Consider the following 21663-nt stretch of genomic DNA (forward strand, 5'->3'; position numbering starts at 1 on the left):
TCCTTGTCTGTGAAAATGTTATATGTCCACACGAAAGAAATCACTGCCTTGAAACAAACATACAGAGTGAGTGTATTTAGCGAGGCCTGATTACAGGAAAAATCTTGACTGCCACAGTGCGAATTTATCTGTGATTGGGGGGGATAATTAAAAACATCATCCTTGATGACATCACCAAGGCCACCAGTGAAACCTCCGGATCCGAGGTTTCAGCAGGAGCAACCCTCCTCACCTGACGTCACGTTGTTTGTGTGATGACATAGCGGTTGTGGTTACCGCGACGACGCCGCGCCCCCTTTGGCCCCGATCGGGAAGTGAATTTACGGAAAATAGAAAAGGGGAGCGAGAATGAGACAAGAGAGAGAGAGATCGGAGCCGGAGGGAGACTGACAGTGATCGCAGCTGCTTTGGATTCTTGTTAAAAAAATACCAGAATCTCGAGAACAGGCAGATCAGGAAGGATGCTCATCAAAGAGTTGTAAGTAGCGAATCGTCCGTTTTTACAAGATAATTTAATTTACGCAACCTAAGCTGCCTTTACACCGCTGTACAGCAGGCGGCTGCTGTTCCTAGCGTTGCTTTCTTGGAACGTGGAAAAAAATAGTCGGCTATCTATGGCCATGGAGACATAAACTTGACTTTGATGTTTAATGCCATTGTCCTTTTGTAAGGATGCATTATATTTCAGCCATTCAATTATTTTCAGGACTAACATGCGCAACCCACTGGCAGAGATACTGTTCATTTACCTGCCTGCATGGCTCAAAATGTTAGTTTTTATATGAACGTAAATAATATGGAGGAAGAACCCCGTTTTAAGCAAGTCGTCGTCTAGCTTCTATATTAAACATTTCACATTTCTGTGTGTGATGCCATGTAGCCGAAGTGTGAGACAGATTTAATCGCTGTATATGTAATATTATAGCACAGAGGTGAAGGTGAAATCTGAACGGGCGCTGGACGGAACGGAATGGAACGTTTTCACGTGAAGCCGCGTCGCCGCCTTGCGCCCCGGTGGCCGGCCCTTACGTTACACGGAGGTGTCACGCGGCGCGGGGAGAAGTAGTCTAAATGACCGTCCACATAAGTGGGCGGATATAGACCGTATTTTAAGCGCTTGTCTATTTAACGGATGTGAAATGGGTAACCACTAACCTAGCAGCAGTGTGCCTGGAGTGTAGGTATTATGTGTTAATATATTACTTTAATAATCATGTGGTCATTTTTGTAAACCACCAACCAGCAAATGGACGGCCTATAATTTTAGGACACACCTCGACGGACAGTTAACAGACTCATAATAAGATTTGAATAAAACTTGCGTGAGCTCAGCTGCCGTTAGAAAGCCAGGGTTCCGGCCGAGGCCTCGTTAGAGGTTATTGGAGATGAACAAGGCCGGCGGACGATAAGCGTCGACCTCACGACGTCAACCGAGACATTGCCGGTCTTATGTAACTAGCGCCAGAGAAGGAGATCTCCGGGTGAGGCGAATTCAAGGGCATTTTCTTTGCCAGGTTATGTCCCTTCGCGCCGGTGACGACGGCAGGACGCGCGTGGACGCACGCGGGAGCGCTAGTTGAGAGTATGACTCAGACTATTAGCCGCTGATTTTTTAAAACAATATGTTCGATGGGGCTAGCGCACACTGCGCGTGACTCTAGCGTAATACCACCGCGAGGATGATCATGGCCATGTCCGTACAGAGGGGCCCCTATTATCTTTCATCGCTATCCGGATTGCAGAGGGGGGAGCCAAACCACTGTAATATTATTCGATTTGAGGACACGTCCGGTCGAACTCATATAAAAGCGTGCAAGGTAGATTCTGTGATTTCTGCGAATAGCACAGGTGTAAAACAAGTCAATATGGAAGTGTCGTTTAATAGAAACTCAGCGAAGTATACAGTATATGTGGTGTAGTATAAATGTGGGTAAGAAATCTTCAGCGCTAATTTTATACGCCAATACCAGAAGAGAAAAATGTACTTTAGGGAGCGCTCGCTTACGAATGCGACATCTGGGTGACGCGATGGCTCGAGAAATGGCCGAGCTACTGCTACAGGAGCCAGTGATGAAGTCATGCATATCGATAGAACGATATCTCAGGTGTTTATTTAAATGTTATTGACGAGAGTGTCATCCTTTAGATCTTGTAATCGGTTGCTTTATGTAAGAATTCTATGGGTCTGTAGGCATAAAACACCAGCCACAGAAAGTGTCCTCCAAGACATTAAACTGCTAGCTGACACGGTAGTAGTTCACAGTGTTCTGTAACACGACACCACCAAAGCAAGTCCAGGGTACTAAAATAATGTTTGTGTCTTTCATATTTATACTTTCGTGTACAGGTGGTGGGCACCAACAAAGTAAAATTTGCAAAATGTAAGATATATATATATATATAAACCACTTCCAAAATCAGGGTTGCATGTTCAGTCTATCACAGACAATCAACACACTTCATTTGAGAACAGCTGAAGAACACATATTTCGAGGTTTGAAAGAAACCACAATGTCAAGAAGACGGCTGCCAAAAAAACATACAAAGAGAGCACACAAATCCTGCACACACTCACAACTGTGAGGTTTGAAGTACTGACTATGCTGCTGATCATAACTGGACATCATCTAGATAATACAGGTTGCTGCGTTTATGTAACACTGTCATCGTACTATCAGTCCTAGCACTTAGGTCAGAGCCTGCTGTCCTGGAAGTTGTTTTCCCACAGAGAATAAATTATATGTGATACTGGGACATTGATGCTAATTTGGCCTCTTTAAAGACAGAGGCCTAAGTTTTGTATGGGGCCTGCAATTGTGCTCCAGTTATTCTATAGTCCCCATGCATTTTGGTTGTTTCACCAGTTATGATGTTTTAGAATCAGTTGGCCAGTCTGGCTTTTGACTACTGATGCTTTTTTTTGTGGTTTACTTACTTTGAGGTGTGCAGACTTCACACAGGGAATAGTCTAGGTGAGTGTTACTAAACCACATACTGAGATGTGTCTTATGGAGATGTCAGCATTTTTTGTTTTCAAAATATAGTGTTATATATTAGGATGCCTGTCTGATATCTTCATGTCATTATGGTAACTGTGAATCCAGTAAAATGAGCTGCTGAATGTGACAGGTGTACAGATTTGTGAAAAGGATTAATTCTTTTCACCAGTGTGTTTGCACAAGCACTGTATCCTGCACTGCCCCCAGGATTTCAGAATAGTAAATAAACACTAACAAAAGTGGCTACATGGCTGATAACAGAAGTGAAGATGATGGCTATTTTGTACATTATTAGTTGTTACATTTACATGATACTGCAACTGAAATGGCTTTTCGGATTTAAAAAAGGTTAGTACTTATAATTTATTAATAGAGTAGTTGGCTAATTAGGGGGATCAGTATAAATGCCACTAACATTTTGAATACATTAAGTGTGTTGTTTAAGGGCCCAGGAAAAGTTCCCCTGCTGGTGTCTGAACTTGCACCCTTTTTTATCCCAGGTATAGGTCCATTTACATGAATGACCAAAACTGTAATTAGAATTTAATTAACTTTGGAACCTGATGGGCAGCTAACAGACTTAAATTTTCATATAACAAATAGTCTTGGTTGTTACCTCACATGTGACAGTAGTGGATGTCAACCTTATTTGGTGTAGTGCAGCATTGTTTCACAAATTCCAGCATTATTGTTCAGCAGACTGTAAAGCTCTTCAGACCCAAATGGCAGTGCAGTGTCCTACTCTGGATAGCCCAGCTGTCTACAGTGTTCTTTTGTGGATAGCTCAGCTCTGTGCTGCGTTTTCCTTTGGATAGTTCAGCACTTTGCATCATCTATATGTGAACATCCTAGTTCTGCATGCTGTCCTTCTGTATTAAGCCCAGCTCTTCGCAGTCCCTCTGCTGGAAGTCCGGCCTTTTCGGTGACCCGAACTGTCAGCTTATTGTAGTGTCACCTGGTCCTGGCGCCAGTCTGCATGCAGGGTGATGTCAGCTGCATTTGCATTGTAGCTAAAAGGAGGCTTTGACATGTGAAGTTCACTATGTAGCATGTATGTACGTGACAGGTATCTTTTGCTTAAAGAAATGTATTGGTGAGTAACCTTGTAAGATCTCAGGTGTAAGATTACTGGCAAACTCTCAAGATGTAAATGGCAGCAAATGGCATGCCTCATATATATATAGGTAAGCCTAAGAAGTCTTTGGCTGCTCTATATTGGTAATAAAATTAATATTAACAGCCTAGATGTGAAGGATTCTAGCTATCTGTAGTAAAGGACATGCACCAGCCTGTGAGGAGGCCATTTGGAACATCAGAGTTGCACATCAGAGAAAATAATACGCTTCCAGAGATAGTCAAGGTGACTCGTGCCATTGGTGGGGGTTTAAAGTTCTGCCCAGAGCCCCTGGCTGCCAAATACAGTGGTCTCCCATAACCCCCGTAGTATAAATAAACCATAAATACTTACATTCTGTACATTGTGGCAGGTTACAAGGCAGCAGACCGACATATCATAGTATGAAGGTGCAGGACAGCAGAGATGCCGTAACAAAAATTGACACAAAATGCGGGTAGGGCCCCTTTAATAAAATCTAAGGCTGTGACTGAGAAGAAGCTTTCTTCTACTCTAACTGACAAGATGTTTAAGCCAACAAAGGCCAGCACAGCACCGCCCCAGGGTTTAGAGATCAGCCGTCATGGCAACAAAGGTGAAGATGCAAACCGCACCCTTAACTTTGGCTCACCTTACCATATAATAGCAGAAGGCGTTCACTGCACTAATAAAATCTAGTCATGTTTATGTAGGTATATCAGCCTTGAACTGGTTTTATCTTAATTTCATATTATCATTTCCAAGTGCCCAGCAGTACAATGGATTAGGGTATCTAAGTTGTGTTTGTGAGCATTTTGTAATTACCAGTATTGGGGATACTATAGTGGAGACACATGACATAGGACCATCTTAATCATGTCAGTTAGCCAGCCTGCTCATTGAAATTGTCAAATTTTGGAGTCAAGGAGAACACACTAAAAACAAGAGGGAATTAAAAATGCACAAGTCCCAATGAATTAGTCATCAGTTGGGTGATAATAGAATCAGAGGTAATGTTATATCTGTAGAATCAGCCTTGGGAGCAGGGAATGTTGGGCTTATATATGACATGGGGATCTCTGGATTCGGATTCTCGCATTCTCACTGTACCATTTCCATGGCTACATCTGCCAAGCTTTGCGGTTTGGGTATAGCTCCTTACCACTGGCCTGCCGATTGTAGATGCCCGTCGCTCTGTGCTGCTCTCTTCTGCTTTTCATTTACTTCATTCAACCCATCAATTCCAAAATTTCAGTTCAGATTCTATGTCTCAGTTCTGATCAAAATTTTTAATTCACACTTGGTTCATATTGAATTATTCTAAATGTCAATTCACTTGGAATTAATTGCCAAATTACATGCATTTCAGTCCCTTAGCTCAGTTTAATTCTATGTCAGATCACATTCAATTCAATCTCTTTTACTTCCTTTTCATCACCAGTTTTGTTCTCCATTTTACTTAATTTCCTCTCCCTCATGTCCTTCTCTCACGACTACCCTATCTTTTTCTCTCTTTTTTCTCTATCTGTCTCTCTCCTGCTCTCTGTAAACCTACAGCTCCGTGGGCCTGAACTTGGCTCCTTCCTGACGTGGCATGCTGGTCGTCTCCCATTACACACAAAACCATACTGATGAAATATTCAGGCACATGAGAATGGGACCGCATGGAGATTAATTACCCTGCACACACTAGCCTGAGAAAAACCAGAAACCATTCACATTGGCTCTCGATGCAAAGTATGTACCATTTGGATGAGTTCATACCTTATGACAGCACTCAGCAGAGCAAGAGGAAGGACACTAACACAGCTGTCATATTGAGTAACACTCAAGGTGTTGGATTTGTGTCCAGAAGGTTGTTGGTTTGAAACCCAAGAGAGACCATGTGCTTATAAGATATTTGTAACTGCTCAGTAAAGCCTGCCTTGGGTAGATGTGGCTGACTGGTTATATATACAGAGTATTTGTTAATGCAAATAACTGTCAAGTAGTAAACACATTGGGCTTAAGAAGCACACATTGAGTATGAAGAACATGAGGACAGAGGGGTAGCAAGAGAACTTTTGCCTCCTCTCAAAGAGAGAAGGCCCAGAAACTGTGATTGCTGTCCTGAAGCTGCATGTCCTCTTGTACCAACCATGCATACGAAGCAACTGTCAGTCATTATGATAGGGTTTAACTAATGTCTTTATCACATAGGTTAATTATGTTGTCAGTGTGTGTATGGTGGCTACCCTTACTGTGTAGCCGGTATGTCTTTGTAGATTGAGTATACGTACCCTCTGGTAATGTTAAGGTGTGCAAATCAGGCAGCTGTCCGTGGTTCTTAACAGCCAGCTCCCATGGGTGGTTCTGAAGGGACAGCGGCCAACTTTACATGTGCTCCTCCCACTCTGCTACACTGGGGGAGTGACCACAAGGTACCGCGTTGGGGAACGCGCTGTCATTCCCTCGTCAGTCAGTTACCAAGCACACAGCTGTAGTAAGAGTTTATGAATGAGAATCTGTGGGCCTTTTATTCAAAAAAAGTTCAGGCCATTTTACAGTTGTGATTTATTTATTTATTTAGCAGATGCTTTAACCCAAAGTGACGTACAATTGAAAGCCGGACCAACCAGTCCCTGGAACTTTTAGGGGTTCAAGGCCTTGCTTCAGGGCCTGAAATCGTTTTGCTCAGTCTAGGATATGAACCAGTGACCTTCCGATCAGAGGCACAGCGGTCTAACACACGGAACCACACACCAATCCCATTTTTAAAAAACATGCCTATTATACAAACTTGTGATGGTAGTGTACTCCCATGCATAGGCCAACCATGTGGTGATTATGATGGTGCTGTTACTGTACTAAAGCATTAGTCATACTGTTGCTGTATTGGTGGTGGTCGATGTGACGACAGCCATTTATTATATTATAGATGTTGATGGTAGTGGTAGTGGTGATGACTGTTATGTGTTTATGGTGGTGATCTTGGCGATCTTGGTAGTGATGACGATGATGGTGGTGGTGATATAATGAGCTACCCTGTCTATTTTCCCTTCTAGTCGAGTGGTGCTGCCCATTTCTGTGGAGGAGGTAAGTGCTATGGTGTGTCTGTGTGTTTGTGTGTATGTGTACGTTTCTTGTTTCTCTCTCTCTCTCTTCATACTTGATTTTCAATTCATTGCCAAATTTAGCTCTTTATTGTCATATACATCATCTACATTTTTTTTCCAGTTTATACAACGTAAGTATAGCTGTGATATGGCATTTTGGTATTTTGGCCCTCCCAGTAAAGGGTTAAAGTTTTGTTTGATTTATTTGGACAGTTCAGGGCTCTAGTATTATAGTTACTTCCCATTGTTATTATTGCTCTTATTGCTTTAAGGAGTACAGGCACTTGATTACATTGGCAATAATAATAACTACAATAATAATAATTATTTTTATTATTAGTCATACACATGATGCTGTATTGAATAGATGAAAAGGTCTCTCCATTTTCTCACTCATTTCCAATAACTTGATGTTCATTTAGGGTTACAGTGATCCTCAGAGTGATCCTGAGAAAGCGGACACTCTGAAGGGGACAGATTCACACTCAGAAGTGCACTTCGGAGGAAACACACAAAAGCATAGGGATAAAATGCAAACTCTGCACACTCTATCCATATAAACCGGTATCTTCCTGTGTGGCTTAAAGGAGCAGGGCTCTCAGTGAAGTTCAGCTCCTTGAAGGCTGTTTCTTTTACATCCGTTCGTGGGTGTGGGTTGGAGGGGGGGTGAACAGGCAGCTGGTGTGTAGTGAGTGTTATAATCATAGTTATTGTTATAACTGTTCATATCCTAACCAGAGAATATGTACCTGTCTGGACTGGAAAAAAAATCTATCCTGTGTAATTATCACAAAGATCGCAGACAGAGATCTTGGGTAATTACAGTTTGAGCTTCTTCATTAACAAGGACACATTTGGGTATGATGCTCCCAGAACCAAGCTATTCCATTTATCTTATAATACACATTTACGTTCCTTGTTTGTCTTGCTCTCGTGCTTAGTGAGCTTATGTCAGAGTGACTGTACTCTGAGTGTTTATCTGTAAACCCCAAAGGGGCTTGGAAGGCAGGGGGCTCCCCTATAGCCTCTCCCTGTGACTTGTCCCTGTTGTTGTCCATGGTACTGAAAGGCTCATTCCGCTCCCCGTGCCTGATCCTCCTCTGGGGATGTAACACTGTTTTGTGTACATAACCCATCCCCCACCATCACTGCTGACAATGCATTGCACACTCCACTTGTACCCCAACACACACACACACACACACACACACTTAACCATAAGTAACCAAACAAAATACAAGACTTTTGACATTTTTAGTTTTTTGATTTCAGTCACAGATTTTTATAAAACTGAGTTTCCCCTTGTGGGGACTGAAAAAATGCTCCCCACAATGTTAAAATATCTTATCACTGTCCACTGGTTTTGTGGTTTAAGTGACAGGGGACATGGTTCTGGACATGACACCGGTGGCACGTTGTGTTGTACAGGCAATGCACTGGGCTTGCATGTGTCACCCAAGGCACTTCCTCTTCCTGCCCGACATCCCTTCCTGTTCCTCACTCACTGCATGCTTCCTATTCGTCACAGTTTCTCTCTCTCTCCCTCCCTCCCTCCCTCGGCCTCTCTCTCTGTTATTGGATCTGTGATGTTGCCAACAGCTGCACTATAAATAAAGTAGAGGCTTCCTGCTTTGGTCTAACCCCCACTCCCCCCCCCCCCATGGATGAAGCTCTCAAACACAGACAGCTAAAAATACTGCACTCTGCATCACTGTGCCTGCGTCCACCCTGACTGCAGTCACACACACACACACACAACTGCTGACTGCAGTCACACACACACACACACAACTGCCGACTGCAGTCACACGCACACACAGGCCAAGCTTAGCTGCAGTCCCAACACATACACAGACATATAGTAATTGCAAATGACACGACTTCTGTAATGTCAACCGCTGTTACACATGAAGAGAAAAGAGTGAGAGAGAAGGAGGAGTGAACAGAATGTCCTCTAGTACTGTAGGAGAGAGGCGATTAAGAGGAACTTCAGGTTTTAATGTGCACTTACAATACTGGCCTGGGAATGGTCTGATCAAATATCAAAGACACTAATCTTAGAGCAGTGCATTGTGGGACCTGCTGCTGGTGATTGTCGCAACTCCAAACCCACCGTAATGTACAAAGCACCGGTACTAGGTATGTGGCAGCCTAGTGTTCAGAGTGAAGATAAGTCACTTAAGCATATAGGTGTGGTTGGATGCACCATAGAACCACCTACTTTTGTGGCCCGTTTACACATTGCACAGCCACCATCAAGGTCAATAAAGGCGTGGGAGTCTTTGGCTGTATCTACAATATGATTACTGGTTGTACTTTTGGCTTCCACTCTGCTTTATGCTGGGAGATCTATCTGTCAAGAAGGGGTCAGTGTAGTGAACAAGTGATAAGCTGAGAAATTACTCTTATTATTCTTAGTCCCGGCCAAGCTCCGAACCCATTTACACATGGGCTACGTGGGAGTTAATTACAATGATTTGATACTGGAAGAATTCAGTTTATGAGCTGTATTTAATACAATCTAAGTTGAATTTTTATTAAAAAGAGAAAACAATATTATGTCATTCTGTCCTATAGCTCTTCTAGCATCATTCCATTTTCTGCTTTCTGTCTTTTTGTCATCTTCCCCATATTTCCTTTTAGGTTCTGTGTGAGTGTATTGGGAGCAGCACCGTGTGATTGTGTCTGTGTAATTGTGTCCACCAATGACAGTCTGCATGGTCCGGTCAGCATCACGGTCATTGTGACTCCTGTCCACCCTCTTTTTCTGCCAGTCTGTTTTTGTGTTAATTGTTATTAATAATAAATATTATTGTTGTTTGTAGTGTTTATTGGTTATTTTCCTTCCCCACCTCCTGCTTCTCTAGTTACATCGAGTTTAGATCCAGCGTCTTCATAGCCCACAGAGCTTGGATGTGAACTAGAAGCAGCACACTAGTTTTTCTGGTTCATGTCGACTAGAATTCTTGCTGTGGGCTGTTACCGTGCACTGACCCCCCAGTACTAGAGATGGAGCATTTCTGAAAGAATGTGCACCTCTTCCTGCCTCCCCCCTCTGCCAGTACCAAGTGGGCCAGCTGTACTCTGTGGCAGAGGCCAGTAAGAACGAGACGGGTGGCGGCGAGGGGGTGGAGGTCCTGAAGAACGAGCCGTACGAGAAGGACGGGGAGAAAGGCCAATATACACACAAGATCTACCACCTGCAGAGGTGAGGCCCGCGGGGGCAACACACATACGTGCACTGACTCCTTACCTGCAGCAGCTTTTCAGGAGCTGTCAAGTATTGTTCTTCACATCTACTTAAACCTGAAATCCCTGATCGAACCCTATAAATTGGTACTGCCCATCTAAAAATAACTTCAAATAACTCTAAATTCACTGCAGTGTTAAATTATTCATCAATTAAAATTTAGACCCTTTACATTATCCATTTACACATAGATGGATAGATGGGGTTAATTGTCGCTAGGGATGGAGTTTAATCTACGTAACATTGCTGTCAGGCAGGTGGTATCTGACTTGAGAAATATCTTCCTGCTATGCTTTGTTGTTGCAGCTTCCATTTTGCTGGAGATAGTCAGCCTGTGGCCCTTGACAGAATGGCTGGCCTGTTCTGAATCCCCTATTTCCCCATTCCTCATCATTTTCTTTCCTGCGTAATGTAATAAAGTGGAAACTTTGTTGATGCATGAGACGCACCACTAGGACACATACAATTCTGCTCCACACCGACCGGTTTAATTCTCTATCTGAAGGTATAATGAGGTTTTGACATGGCTGCAGATATTTCACATAGTTAGCCATGCAGCCTCCAAGCTGCCCAAATCTGCATCTGATTAATAGTGTACATTAAACCAATTTGATTTAGCACCGGATCATCTATGGCAGTTTGCCTAATCCATGCCTATCGTTTCAGAAGCCATAAATGAATACTGCTAGGCCATTCATATCAGAACAAAGAAACCTTTTTCTACACAATGGGTGTTGGGGGTTTGGATTTAACTTCCTAGTAGCATAGTGGAGATATGTGAGAGTTATACTTTAAAGGGTAATTATGCTTTAAAGTTATAAGCTGAAATTCGTAATAGCAACTATACTAATCTGAACTCCACCTATTCATGATTGTATACCCAACAGTCATTCTTTCCTTATCTCTCATGTCCATGTCTCTGCCAGCATTGACTGTCTCTCTCTCTGTCTGTCTGTCTGCTGTGACCTCGTGCTGACACCCTCTCCCTCTTTCTCTCTCTCGCTCTCTCTCTCTCTCTCTTTCAGCAAAGTGCCGTCGTTTGTGCGAATGTTGGCGCCAGCGTCCGCCCTCAACATTCACGAGAAGGCTTGGAACGCGTACCCATACTGCCGCACTGGTGAGCGCACGCACAAACAGACGTCCATTCACTTCTGTTCTTGCCATTTTGCTATTAATTGCAATTGCATTCATTGGCTCCCAAAGTGATGCTAAGCACAAATGTTGATGTTTTTTTTTTTATTGCAAAGGTATTAATAATTAAAAAGCACCCAGTGAGGCTACTTATCAATGAACAGAACAGCTCTTCTGGAACAAAGATTTGGGTTTCAATTTATCACTACTTGAAATGAATGTTTTACTTAAAACTACTGACTGTTTCTAATGTGATATTTTTTGTTAAAAAATAATGATTTTGTTATGAATCCAATAAATTTGCAACATTTTTACTGAATTAAGCAAGTGTCCAAGACTTTCTGTGAGCACTGTACCTACACACAGTGTCTACATATCTATGGGTGCTGGTTTCAATTCAGGGAGACGAGATTGTGGTTGGACAGGGAAGAGCCAATAATGGAGGAGAAGTCATTCTGATGAACGCCTGAGACAATAAACACGAAGTCAAGACAGTGTAGGGGAGGGGTGAGACAGAATGGCAGCACAGGCACTGTCACACAATCCAATCCCCCCCCCCCAAATCTCTCTCTGTTCAGCAGAGTCTGCTGTAACAGCAACTGAATAATTTAAAGCCTGACTGCAGAGGCAGAAGGTGTGGAGTTACATTGCATAATATGAATGTTCACCACACTGACCCCAACCTACAGTGAGGTAGACAGACAGACTGGACACAGAAAAACAGACAAACTCAGGATAATGAGATTGATGCTGCCAAATCTTAATTTCAGGTTGATAAAATTGTGATTTTTTTCCAATGTAACATAATGAACAGTCACCATTTGTGGAATGTGCAAGGTACAGGGGTTACGGGAGAAAGATGCCATCATGAGTCTTGTTTTGGGGGAGCCTGTGTTTTGCTAGTAAACAGTGTTTCTGCCTCTCTCCTCTGCTCTGTGCTCCTTCAAAATTCCTCGCTGATGAAGTGATCACTGTGAGTAGCCCTCTGCCCTTACTGTGTCTGCCTGTAGTCCCACCTGTTGCAGATATGGATGCATACACAATATAAGACAGATACACCTTTGAGGGAAATCGGGAGAGAGTAGCCACACTCGTCCGTATCACATGTGAATGAGAGACTGACACTATTACATGCATGTGTTTACATGACAGCGCACTGTATGTGTGAAAGCATGCACTGAATTTCCATGAATGTGTGTGCAACCATCAATATTTGTAAAGGCAAATCATTAATAATTAATTATTCATGCCAGTATATGATTCCTTTGTATTTATCTTTGCTCACTGCTCTAAAAATGTGCTAGCAAACACACTGCGAGAGTCCTGTGTGAGGTTACTCAGTGGGTGCAGCATTCCTGTGTGAATGTGGAGACTGCTTCATTCTGCAAATCATTGTCTTCTGTGCCCTGACATCTCCCGTCCCTGGGCTGCCCGCAGAACGAATACATGAAAGACAACTTCCTGATTAAGATCGAGACGTGGCACAAGCCTGACATGGGACAGCAGGAAAACGTGAGTGAGGCCCATGGGGAGGTGGCTGTGAGGGAGGGGGTATGTAAGGATGGACAGTACAGGGGCGCCATAAGGGGGGTGGGGACGTCAGGATGATTCCAAGGGCCCCTAAATGACAGGGCCCCTAAAAATCTGTGACATAATTGGATTGATCTGGGATGAGGCCCAATATGATGTGGGGGCCCCCAATTTTTAGTGGCACCCCTGATACAACTGACTGTTTACACCGGGTGTGTCTCTCCAGCTCTGCTGCACATGTACTCTCATTGTTGAAACGATTTTTGGTAACGCTTTCCATTAACTGCACCCTCATAATGCCTTTATAATGCATTCATTACATGCATAAACAGCATATAAGTATACGAGAGCATGCTAACATACTTCAACGGCTGTAGTATACATTATATGATAATAACAAACATTATAATCATATTTAAACTGTTAACACATGTTAGGATGTTATGGTATACTTACATGTTCTTATGAATGCTCTTTGATTGCATTATGAATGCATTATTAAGGTGCAGTTAATGTAAAGCGTTATCCAATTTTTAAATAAAAATAATAGGAGTACAACCATTTATCTTGTGGGATTGTTTTTAATTATTTGCCAATTAGGTAATTGGCTGGATATTGATGGATGAATGGATGATAAATGTTTTGTAGAGGAATTTCCAGGTAAGGACCTTGTTCAAGGGCACAATAGCCGATCCTCCATCTGTGATGAGAACTGTAGTGTGCTTTTGGGTGACAGGGCCAGATGCCTAACCACTGTGCCCACATGTGCCATCTCTGTTCAGCGCCAGGTCATTGGCTGGAAAGCTGAAGATTATTTCCCTTCTCCATTGGACTGTTTATGTCCACTGGTTCTTGCCGATCTACTTTTCAAATGCAGGCAAAATAAGGCCTTGTTTGTGATTCAATGAATTTCTCAGTTTGCTTCCCTATTTTGGAAACACGCTTTGTACATTTACAGGCACATTTCTTTGTATTTTGCATTATATTTTCATTATATCGAGCATTACGCAGTCATCTTTGCTCTCAATGTCAAAAGGTGTCATTTTCACTTTCCCCATATAGGAATTTTTGTTCTCAGAATCTCTGGAAAATTTTCCAATAGATCGGTTCTCATTTGATGAAGTGAGAAATTCTGTCGGTGTGAAGACTTGTGATTGTGTGGGTGTGAAAAACAGTGCTGTTATCCTATCAGGTTCATGGCCTGGACCCAGACACCTGGAAAAAAGTAGATGTGGTTTACATCGACATTGCAGACAGGAGCCAGGTAGAGCCAAAGGTGAGACCGTAACACATGAATTAACACATGCGTAAGCATAACAGAAACACTCCGAATAAACCCTTCAAACACTTTTTAATAATAGATACTGGTTTCCAAGCTTTCTTATACTTTCCTCATTCCGTCATTTCATTGTTCACTCACTCTCTTTCCCTTTTTCCCATATATTTTATTTCTCCCTGCATGCCTCTGAACATTTAATTTAAATTGCCTTTTTATCTCTTCCTATACTCCTTTGACAATTCTCAGTCACTCTTCCACCCTCTTTCTTCACAGGACTACAAGCCAGAGGAAGACCCCTCCCAGTTCAAGTCCATAAAGACTGGTCGAGGACCCCTTGGGCCTGACTGGAAGGTTGCCTACCAGGCTGTCCTGTTTATTGCCTGCTTATACTTAAACATTATTTATATTGTTTAATTACTAGAGGTTAGAGGTCTTTATGCTGAGGATTAATGCAGTAGATTTTCGTTTGAATTCTGTTGCTTGTAATATTGAGTTTTTATACACCTGTGTCATTGTTACTCACATGTTTTGCATCTAGAAAGAGCTTCCCAAGAAATCAGACTGCCCACATATGTGTGCCTACAAGTTGGTTACTGTAAAATTTAAGTGGTGGGGCTTGCAGAACAAGGTTGAGAACTTTATCCAGAAGGTAAGAATGGCCGCCTTTTCCACGAGCCTGTGCGTGTTTCTGTGGGGTCTGGTCTAGCAGCTCTCCTTAAAAATGTATTACTAACAATCCTGCATGCATTCTTTGACCCAAGAGCTGTCAGAGGTAAACTTCTGTGAGTGACACAGACTAGTGCATTTGGCTACAGTCATGTGCCCCATAACGACTGTCGTCCCATAAGATTACAATGGAGCTTAAAAAATCCAATTCACAGTGCATTTCTCATGTGTCTGTGGTGATGCTGGTGTAAACAAACCTAAAAGTATAGCACATACAATTATGTACAATACATAATACTTGATAATGATAATAAACAACTGTTACTGGTTTATGTATTTACTGTAATGTACTTTTATTGTTATTTTAGAGTGTTCTTGTTCTACTTATAAAAAAGTTTACTTTAGCCTAGATGTATAGTACGCTATACCATTTAAGTTTGTGTAAGTACACTCTGTGATGTTTGCACGAGGACAAAATCATCAAACGATTTTCTCAGAGCATATCCCCATTGTTAAGTGACATGACTGTATATACAGACATGACCTCTAGTGGTGTGGTGGTGGCATTGCTTTTCAAAGCTATTTCAGTGTTTTTTAAGGTCATTTCAATGTAATAAATATAGGTCGTAAAATGTAGAAGTTTGTGTTCTTTTACAATGATCTCTGTTTGACCCCGTTTTTCAGCAAGAGAAGCGCTTGTTCACCAATTTCCACCGGCAACTTTTTTGTTGGATTGACAAGTGGATTGAGCTGACGATGGAGGACATCCGGCGCATGGAGGAGGACACCAGGAGGGAGCTCGATGAGGTGCGCACATCTGCTTGAAGCCCCTACCAGGCGCTCTTCCCCGCCTCTGAGCGACTGATGCTGCTGTCTTTGCTCTGCTGTGGGTGATTGATGCTGCCGCTTCCCACGTGCTCACAGATGCGGGTGAAGGACCCAGTGAAGGGGATGGTGGCCTTGGAAGACTGAGGCCACGTGCATGGTATCTACAGCTGCTTGTTCTGGTACAGGTGGGAGCACTTTGTCAAAGCTCAGACACTGGGTTGGAGGTGGGAATGAGGGCATTTGTGGAAATTTTTGGAATATATTTTATGCTAACACTTTTGTCAAATGTATCTTATCTCTGTATACATGAATTTAAACAGGTATTGTTATATACAACTCTGGAAAAAAATAGGGGACCACAGCAAAATTTTCAGTTTCACTCATTTCTCAATTTATGGGTGTGTGTAAAATATACATTTTTTGCAAACTCCAGCCTGGCTCTTCCCTGTTTCTCATTGATGAATAGCTGTGCTTTATGGGTCTTCAGTTCTGTTCCTAGGTGCCTGATACGCACTATCCTAGCAGTGCACTTCACATCTGCACTTATTGTTTCCCATTCTTTTTGAAGGTCACTTGAGGTCATCCTCCGATTTATGAGGCACTGCCAGATAAATTGACAGTCACCTCTGGCGTTAGAAAGTTGCTTCTGCCCTCTACCTAACTGATTTCTGGTCATTCCCAGTGTCTCCTGCTTCTCCATGTTCTTGTTTACTGCTGTCTTAGAAGCTTTGGGCCTGGAAGCAGCCTGCCTCACAGTGTAGCCTTCTGCCAGCAGAACCAGAATTAAAAAATGCAGATTTTTTAAAAATATAGAGTGGTCTCTTGCTTGATGGGTAGGGAAGCGCAATTGTAATTGAAAGATTGCAGGTTCGAATCCCCGACCAGCAAGGCACCACTGAGGTACCCTGAGCAAGGTACCGCCCCCAAGCACTGCTCCCCGGGCACTGAATTAGCTGCCCCCTGCTATGTCACGAAAGTCACATATGGGTCAAATGCAGAAGACACATTTCATTGTTGCGCACTGTGTGCTGTTGTGTGTTGACAATGACCACTGATCACTAAATTCTAATTCTAATTTTTTCCAGAGCTGTATATAAAACTTGAGGCATCCATTCATTTTTATTCTTTCTTGCTGTCTTTATCAGATCTGTGACCCAAACACCAGCGGCTCCGCCTACTCCAGTTTCATTGGCACAACTTATCTGTGAACTTGGTCCAGTCCACTAACCCCCTCTTTTTGTCTCTGCTTGGTATAGCTCGTTGTGAGCTGTGTCTGCCAGTAAAGGAGACTCGCCCTAGGCATTTGTAAAATGAGTGTGAAATTACTGCTAACCAAACAGAACCAGGTAGAAGACCACTAACTACTGGTGGTTATGACTTGTGCTGTGTGTAACCAGCACTAGCTCCAGAACTGGAAGCAGAACAAGTCGTTCAATACAGAAAACTGAGACAATAAAATTAGGTTATTTTTCTTTAAAGTAATACTAATATACATAGTATTACAGATGTATACAATATTGATTATTCAAAGAAATGTGAAAGAGTTTTTAATGACTTATCTGTACTGTACTTTCCTCCTCTGCGTGTTTAGGACCAAGCCGAACATTACTAATGTTTATTTCTGATTGTCTGGTGGTGTTTATTCAGTAATTTTCAGTTTTCACTGGTGATACTCATAGTTTGCCTCCCCCCCACCCCATAATCCTGTTTGACTTCTTGTGGAATCTCAAGTTTGTAAGTTGTTTTGGTTTTTCCTGTCAGAAAAATATTCCCGTGTTTGTCCGAGTGTCCCCACCCTCCTCCTCATTCGCTGTTCCTCTTTTTGCTCTTCGGAAAGGATTATTTTTGGTCCAGTGAATGAAGCTGGCAACCAGTGATCTTGTGACAAGTGCAACCGCTGTGGATGGGAACAGAAAGACTCTGTGTGTCCTATAGGTCACACCGACAGGAGCTAATGGTATACTACAAGGCTCCAGTAACCATACTGAAACTATACCAACCACTACTGTTTGCCGTGTTTCATTGACCTGTGCTGTATTACTTGCTACAGGGTTTCAAGTATCTCAGTATTAACAAAATACTTATTTTTAGATTTTTTTCTCGTTTGGATGTACTGCTGACTGGTTTGTATGTGTAGATGTACAGTTTAGGGTATGTATTTGGTCCTCTTTTCAAAAACCGCTGCAGTAAGACAGATTGCCTTGAAAATTTCCATCCATCCATTTATGCAACCTGACTGGTGGTGAACCCTAAACATCCCAGGAAGCATAGGGCGACTTAGAGTTCATCCTGAACAGGATGCCAGTCCATCACAGGGCACGCATGCATACACAAGGGCAACTGAAAGTCTCCAGTAAATATGCATTGCATGTCTGAGGAGTATGGCTGGAAAACCAAGGCTAACACAGGGAGAACGTGCAAAATCTGAACAAACAGAGCTGGGGCCAGACTGGAAGCCACAATGCTGATGGTGTGAGGGAACACCGCTTACTGCTAAGCTGCTGTGCACCCATTCCTTTGTTCATCATCCATCATTATGTTCGGGCTTCATTTACACGGCCCTCTCATTTCCATAGCAAGAGCAGTAATATTACTGCAGCTTGTATGTCTTTCTTTAAAGACGCAAATACTATAAATTGTGTCACTCTAGTCTGTCGAGCCCATGTGCTGGAAAGCACCGAACCAAAAGGCCTTTTGTTCATAACTGACAATGCGTGTCCCGTCTAAGACTCACACCAGAGAGACATCAAAGTTTTGCGATTTGAGACAACCTGCCATAGGGCCCGTCACCCTCGGTACCTCAACTGTACCTCTATATCTGGAGCACTATCTTACCTTTTAAACAAGTGTATTTCCAGAATGATAATATAGAAGTGATGTACATTACCTGGTTAGAGTTTCTCTACAGTCTGGATCTCCTTAGTGATGCCTAGTTTATTGGGCTGCAACTGTCTACCTTTGTTCCTGCTGCCTGGGTTTTTAAGGAAATCCAGGATTTCCAGCCAACAGGCAGTTAATATGTATCTGCAACAGGACAATGTGAATACGCAATAATCCATAGTGCAACCCCTTTACCCTTTGCATTAAATGACGTCTACAGGATTAGATAGTCGCGCAGTATGTTTTTACAGATCACACAGGCAAATTCAGGAGCTGTAGCTTTAGCATAGATAGGAAGGAGAATCCTTAGTGTCCCTACATGCAAGGAAGTAGAAGCCTTTCTCCAAACATCAGCAATAAGTCATACTCTTCTATAGATCAAAGTGTCCAAAGGTTCAGCAAGCAAGCCGCTCCCATGTCATCATGTTCTTGCACAAGACCTCACCATTTACATTTGCTGTTTGAGTGGGTGTGTTTCCTGTCAACCACACGTTATCGGTGGATGATGGGATGGCTGCAGTCTGGGTTTTCTTCCTCTGCCTTCACTCCAGTTCTGTAAAAATCTATTAGCAATACTGCACTGCATTGTCACTAGTTTACCCTGTCCCTCTCGCGTCTTACACTGTTATAAAGAGTAGAAAATCTATTTCTGTAATGTATGGATCCTTTATTAAAATCTTATAATGGAGAAGTATATACTGAACTGTACATAGTATATAAATATCTGTAGATGAACACATATATAGGTGATAGCATCCTGCCAAAATAACAGCAAACCTGAGTCCTCCCCTTCACTGCAGCAGTGACCACACTGACAAAATTCACTCAGATCCTCTGATGTGATCGCGGCTCCCCAACGGTCTTTCTCTCACCTCAAGTGATCTCCTCCAGTGGAATTTTGGCAGGACAGTCTATAAATATATTTTTGTTCTGAACGTTGTATCAATGTCATCAAGTCTCGGAACCATTCAGACCTATTCGCACAAAGGCAGCTTTTATGAAAGCCCGTGACGCCCTGTCCCGAAATGAACCTCCCTGATCAATAAACCAGAAGCCAGAGGCAGATCTCAAGAAGCTCAAACGGAGAGCTTTGCTTTCTGTTTGCCCAACTTCATCGGAGAAGATACCCCTTTCCATGACGATCTGTGTAGCAGGGCACACTTGTAAAAAATGAAATAACAAATGAATGGTTCAGAAGATTATTCCATAGATTGTGTTGTTAGACTCTTCGCTCTGTAGGTAGGATGACCAATTCAAGATATCAAAATTTCAAACTGTATTTTTTAATTTTGTTTTCTTGTCATTTTTTTCTTTTTTTATTTTACTGTGAATTTGTGCCTTTTGTCATTCTATCTTCCAATAAAAGTATATTGGAGACATGAAAATAAATAAATCCAAATGAGTCAATTGTATTTTGTCTTAAGTTTGCAGAGTGATGCAGAATTTCTTACATTTCCATAAAAATTTGGTGGAGGTTTCAGAATATACATCACATTGTCTTTTAGAAGTTTGACATTTTGATTTCTGAGAAGACAAATTAATAAAATGAATCAATAGGATGAGAACACTATTAATATATTATCCAAAGCTTTCATTTACTCAGTTTAACCATTAACTTTGGGTTATCAAACTTAAACCTAACTAATCTAATATTTGCTTTGCCACCACACTAATACAATCATTTGTATCACAGAATGTTATGAGGTCAGGTCGACCCCTCAGGGTTACATGTAGGCTTGTCTTTCTGGAGAAGTTTTCCACTCATTTTTCAATTAATTGACTGAGTGCTTCTTCATTCACCACAAGATACTAGGCATGTAACAATGAATCACAAATCGGTTAAAAATCGAATGTAGGACGATTTAAACCGGCTGATGTGGAAAATGGTGTATAGGCTACATTTGAATTCACGACGTCTGTTCGACGTCAGATGTCACTGCGTATTCACGTCGACGTCGTAGTTTTTGGTTTTGACCGAACGCAAGATGGCGAGTGAATTTCAAATTGAGGACACACCCCCCGATCTTAAATCGGCGGTGTGGCAGCATTTTAGCTTTGCGGTAATCACAAACGAAAACGGCGAGAAAAGCACAGACAAGACAAAAACTGTGAGCAAACATTGTAAAAGACTGATAACATACACAAATAGCACAATGAGCATGCTTCAGCATGTCCATCAGCACCACAATGAGCTCAATTCACCACCGCCAGAGCGAAGATTATTAAAAGGGCAAACCACGCTAAAAAGCTGCACATACAAGCCTTAGTTTATTTGTTAACGCTTTATATTAAGTGCACCTAAATAATGCATTCATTATGCATTTATAGAACATTCAGTGCACCTTCATAATGCATTCATAGAACATTCATAAGCAGCATGCAAGTACACTTTAACATCCTTACATCCCTTAACAGCGTTAATATACACTCACCTAAAGGATTATTAGGAACACCTGTTCAATTTCTCATTAATGCAATTATCTAATCAACCAATCACATGGCAGTTGCTTCAATGCATTTAGGGGTGTGGTCCTGGTCAAGACAATCTCCTGAACTCCAAACTGAATGTCAGAATGGGAAAGAAAGGTGATTTAAGCAATTTTGAGCGTGGCATGGTTGTTGGTGCCACGCTGAGTATCTGAGTATTTCACAATCTGCTCAGTTACTGGGATTTTCAAGCACAACCATTTCTAGGGTTTACAAAGAATGGTGTGCAAAGGGAAAAACATCCAGTATGCGGCAGTCCTGTGGGCGAAAATGCCTTGTTGATGCTAGAGGTCAGAGAAGAATGGGCCGACTGATTCAAGCTGATAGAAGAGCAACTTTGACTGAAATAACCACTCGTTACAACCGAGGTATGCAGCAAAGCATTTGTGAAGCCACAACACGCACAACCTTGAGGCGGATGGGCT

General features: G+C 42.2%; 1 protein-coding gene across 1 annotated transcript; it reads left to right on the forward strand.

Moving 5' to 3' along the window:
* The first annotated feature begins 291 nt into the window (after positions 1-291).
* LOC111842767 (phosphatidylinositol transfer protein alpha isoform) lies at positions 292-20163 on the forward strand. The gene is made up of 12 exons (XM_023809700.2): positions 292-478; positions 7137-7167; positions 10250-10395; positions 11463-11554; positions 12534-12541; positions 13006-13080; positions 14291-14374; positions 14651-14728; positions 14916-15026; positions 15728-15850; positions 15968-16056; positions 17017-20163. The coding sequence occupies exons 1-11, from the start codon at positions 462-464 to the stop codon at positions 16013-16015; spliced, it is 813 nt and encodes a 270-aa protein (XP_023665468.1). The 5' UTR covers positions 292-461; the 3' UTR covers positions 16016-16056; positions 17017-20163.
* Positions 20164-21663: the final 1500 nt, after the last annotated feature.

This window comes from Paramormyrops kingsleyae, chromosome 18 (assembly GCF_048594095.1).
Source record: "Paramormyrops kingsleyae isolate MSU_618 chromosome 18, PKINGS_0.4, whole genome shotgun sequence".
NCBI classification, from domain to species: Eukaryota; Metazoa; Chordata; class Actinopteri; order Osteoglossiformes; family Mormyridae; genus Paramormyrops; species Paramormyrops kingsleyae.

What these genes read in the sequence shown, in the direction of transcription:
- LOC111842767 (XM_023809700.2), top strand. An exon ending in TGCCCATTTCTGTGGAGGAG is followed by an intron (nt 7,168 to 10,249) that starts GTAAGTGCTATG and finishes CCCCTCTGCCAG; the next exon opens with TACCAAGTGGGCCAGCTGTA. An exon ending in CCAGGAGGGAGCTCGATGAG is followed by an intron (nt 15,851 to 15,967) that starts GTGCGCACATCT and finishes ACGTGCTCACAG; the next exon opens with ATGCGGGTGAAGGACCCAGT.